Source organism: Oryzias melastigma, linkage group LG17 (assembly GCF_002922805.2).
Source record: "Oryzias melastigma strain HK-1 linkage group LG17, ASM292280v2, whole genome shotgun sequence".
Lineage (NCBI taxonomy): Eukaryota > Metazoa > Chordata > Actinopteri > Beloniformes > Adrianichthyidae > Oryzias > Oryzias melastigma.
Window position 1 is genome coordinate 19,438,127 of NC_050528.1, and position 2,906 is coordinate 19,441,032.

At 35.8% G+C, this 2,906-nt stretch overlaps 1 protein-coding gene across 3 annotated transcripts in view; it reads right to left on the reverse strand.

The window, feature by feature from the left end:
* Positions 1-2,906, reverse strand: part of dusp12 (dual specificity phosphatase 12) — an 11,819-nt gene that overhangs the window by 6,652 nt on the left and 2,261 nt on the right. Inside the window, exons 1-3 of one of the 3 annotated variants that reach the window (XM_024273313.2) lie at positions 2,257-2,886; positions 1,220-1,484; positions 948-1,061 (exon numbers count right to left, since the gene is read on the reverse strand). In XM_024273313.2, the coding sequence (XP_024129081.1) occupies positions 948-1,061; positions 1,220-1,482 (377 nt within the window). In that variant the 5' untranslated portion in view covers positions 1,483-1,484; positions 2,257-2,886. Of the gene's footprint in view, positions 1-947; positions 1,062-1,219; positions 1,485-2,180; positions 2,202-2,256; positions 2,887-2,906 lie in introns of those variants that run through there. The other 2 variants (XM_024273316.2, XM_024273314.2) reach the window with 2 other exon arrangements.

Below are 2,906 nucleotides of genomic sequence, written 5' to 3' on the forward strand. Positions count from 1 at the left end.
TTGCAGCAAAACTGCATAGTTTGTAAGAATCACAATTGTCATGAACTTTTGTAATATAAAAAAATAAAAATGTCACTGACAGATAAGGAGTAAAAGTAAAATACAGTAGGGCAAAAAAGTAATCAGTCAGCCACCAATTGTACAAGTTCTCCCACTTAAAAAGATGAGAAAGGCCTGTCATTTTCATTGACTGTATACCTCAACTGTGAGACAAAATGAGGAGAAAAATATCCTATAAATCATTTTGTTTGACTTTTAAATAATTTATTAGTAAATTGTGGTGGATAATAAGTATTTGATAACCTACAAACAAGCAAGACTTCTGTTTCTCACAGACTTGTAACTTCTTCTGTAAGAGAATTATCTGTCCTCCCCTCATTATCTATATTAATGGCACCTGTTTGAACTCGTTATCTATATAAAAGACTCCTGTCCACAACCTCAAACAGTCACACTCCAAACTCCAACATGGCCAAGACCAAAGAGCTGTCTAAGGACACTAGAAACCAAATTATTCTCAAGAATGGTGGGCAAAAATCCCAGAAGCCCACAGGGAACCCAGTGAATGACTTGCAGAGAGCTGGGACCAAAGTAACAAACTCTACCATCAGCAACACACTATGTGTGAGAAATTTGTTCTCCGCATTTCATAATTTTATTTTTAAGGGAAAATTTGTTTTTTATGGGCTAAATGTGAACGGACATTAGAAGAACTTTTAGTTTTTTTACTATATTTTCCTAAAACATATTAGCATCAACATGAAATGTCCATTTTCACAGCTATTTTCTTACTTAAAATGCTGACAAAAATATTTAAATAAATATACATTTTTAACCTAGCACAAACAAAAGACAATTTGAATCATATTTATGTTTTTTAGACTTTTAACATCTACAACACAAACTTTTACAATCTGCAGGGAGAGAGGGGGTTGACAAACACTTACTGCACATCTTGTTTGACACTTTTCAGTCTTCGGTAAGCCTCAGTGAAGGTCAGATGGTGTTTCTTCATTAAATACGCAGTCACAATGGTGGCGCTGCGGCTTCGACCTGCTTGGCTAACATGCAAAAACATGTTTTTTAAGTATCTTTGGCATTTTGTGCTTTTATATGTCATAATGGACAAAATGAAGTTGAACATGACTGCATAAATTCAAGGTAGAATACATGAGAAACAAAAAAAGGAATAATGATGCCATTATTGACTCTTTCTTACCAGTGAACCAGTGCAGCCCCGCCCCCTTTCACAGCCTCATCAATGAACACGTTGCAGGCGTCCATGTAACTGAGCAGGTCAGACGTCTCTTCATCTAAAGCATTGATCCACTTTGTGGTGAAGCTTCCTGTAGCTGGAAGCTGAGGACCAGGATCCACAGAGTCCACAGACAGGATGTGAGAGACAGAAGCTGCAGAAAGCGCCTGGCTGTCGTTCAGGTCAGCGACAGTGCCGATGTACACTCCTGGATCTACGAGCAGCATGACTTCAGGAAAACACACAACCACAAAATGAAAAGGAAGAAAAAAGTAAGAGAGATTGCTTAAACTAAATCCAGGGACAACATGAAGAGATGTGGATCAGATAATATGAAGAGATATTGTAACTGGTCTATTCTTTTCCAGGATAAATGTTTAACTTATTTCAGCTGCACAGAACTTTTGGCATTTTCAAAAGTTATTTGTTATTTGTTTCAATGAAATGGAAATAATAAATAAATAAATAAATAAATAAAACATCTTCAAAGTCATAAAATAAATTGTTGGCTTTCATAAAGTTAATTATCAATATTTGTAAAACATGTCTCTTACTCCTAATTATGAGGCTATAGGGTATGTTTACAGTCATAACTACGGTGGCCCTGAAGTACAAATCACATCAACAAACACAAACACATTTTAAAACAATTTATAATTTTAATTAACTAAGGTGAATGACAAAAATTATTTCAATGTATTGTTTAATGTTCATTAAATTAAAACAGAAAAAACAAAAATTATGTCAATTTAACGGTACGTATTTGGGGGAAAAAAATCTTTCTCAAAAACTGAGATGTTAAACTTGTTTGCCATTTTTTAAGCTTATTATTAATTTGCGTGTTAATAACATGACCCTTTTATACGAATCAAATCGTCAATAAAATATAAAACTACAGTGTAACACTCAATTATAAGACTCAGACCTCTGTGTAACCGGAGCGCTGTCTGACTGCTAGCTTCGCCTTTACCTAACGTGGCTAACTAATGTCGTAAACTAACCTCATTCACTTGAATCTATCGTTTCTCTCCGTCCTGTGAATTTTGTGCTGCTTCAAACCTCAAACGTGCAAAACACACCGTAAAACTAAAACGAAATTTCAAACTTTTAGACGGACAGTAAACGCGTGTGCTCAAATGGAATAGGTGTTTTTGTTCGTCTCTTAAAGCGGTATAGAAGAAACACAACATCATTTTATGGTTCCGCTCTAGATGATGGAGCTAAACATGTTTACTGTGTTCTACTGAAAGCAGTGGCGCCTCCAGAAATTGTCCCTGGGGGTGGTAGCTGGGGGGCCACTTTAAATCTTGGGGTTAAACACCAAAACATGACCTATATTTTCTAAAGTCATTCTACTAAAAACCTGTAGAAAATATCGGAACATATCTGCTGATATACTTTGATGTATTGTGTCTATGTTTCATGTTAGTAATGTGCATACATGAATAAAAGTACAGTTAACATTTTGAGTTGCACAAAAATTGAGTTTTATTTTCCAATTAGACATAGGAATCCCCATGGACTGTGATGGTTGCAGACGATTTTGTGATTTTTTACTGAGAGCAGCCATGAAACAATGGGACTGAAGAAAAGACAGGAAGCAGAGCTGGAGGTAGCAGAGATGAAGATGCTGAGGTTCTCTTTGGGAGTG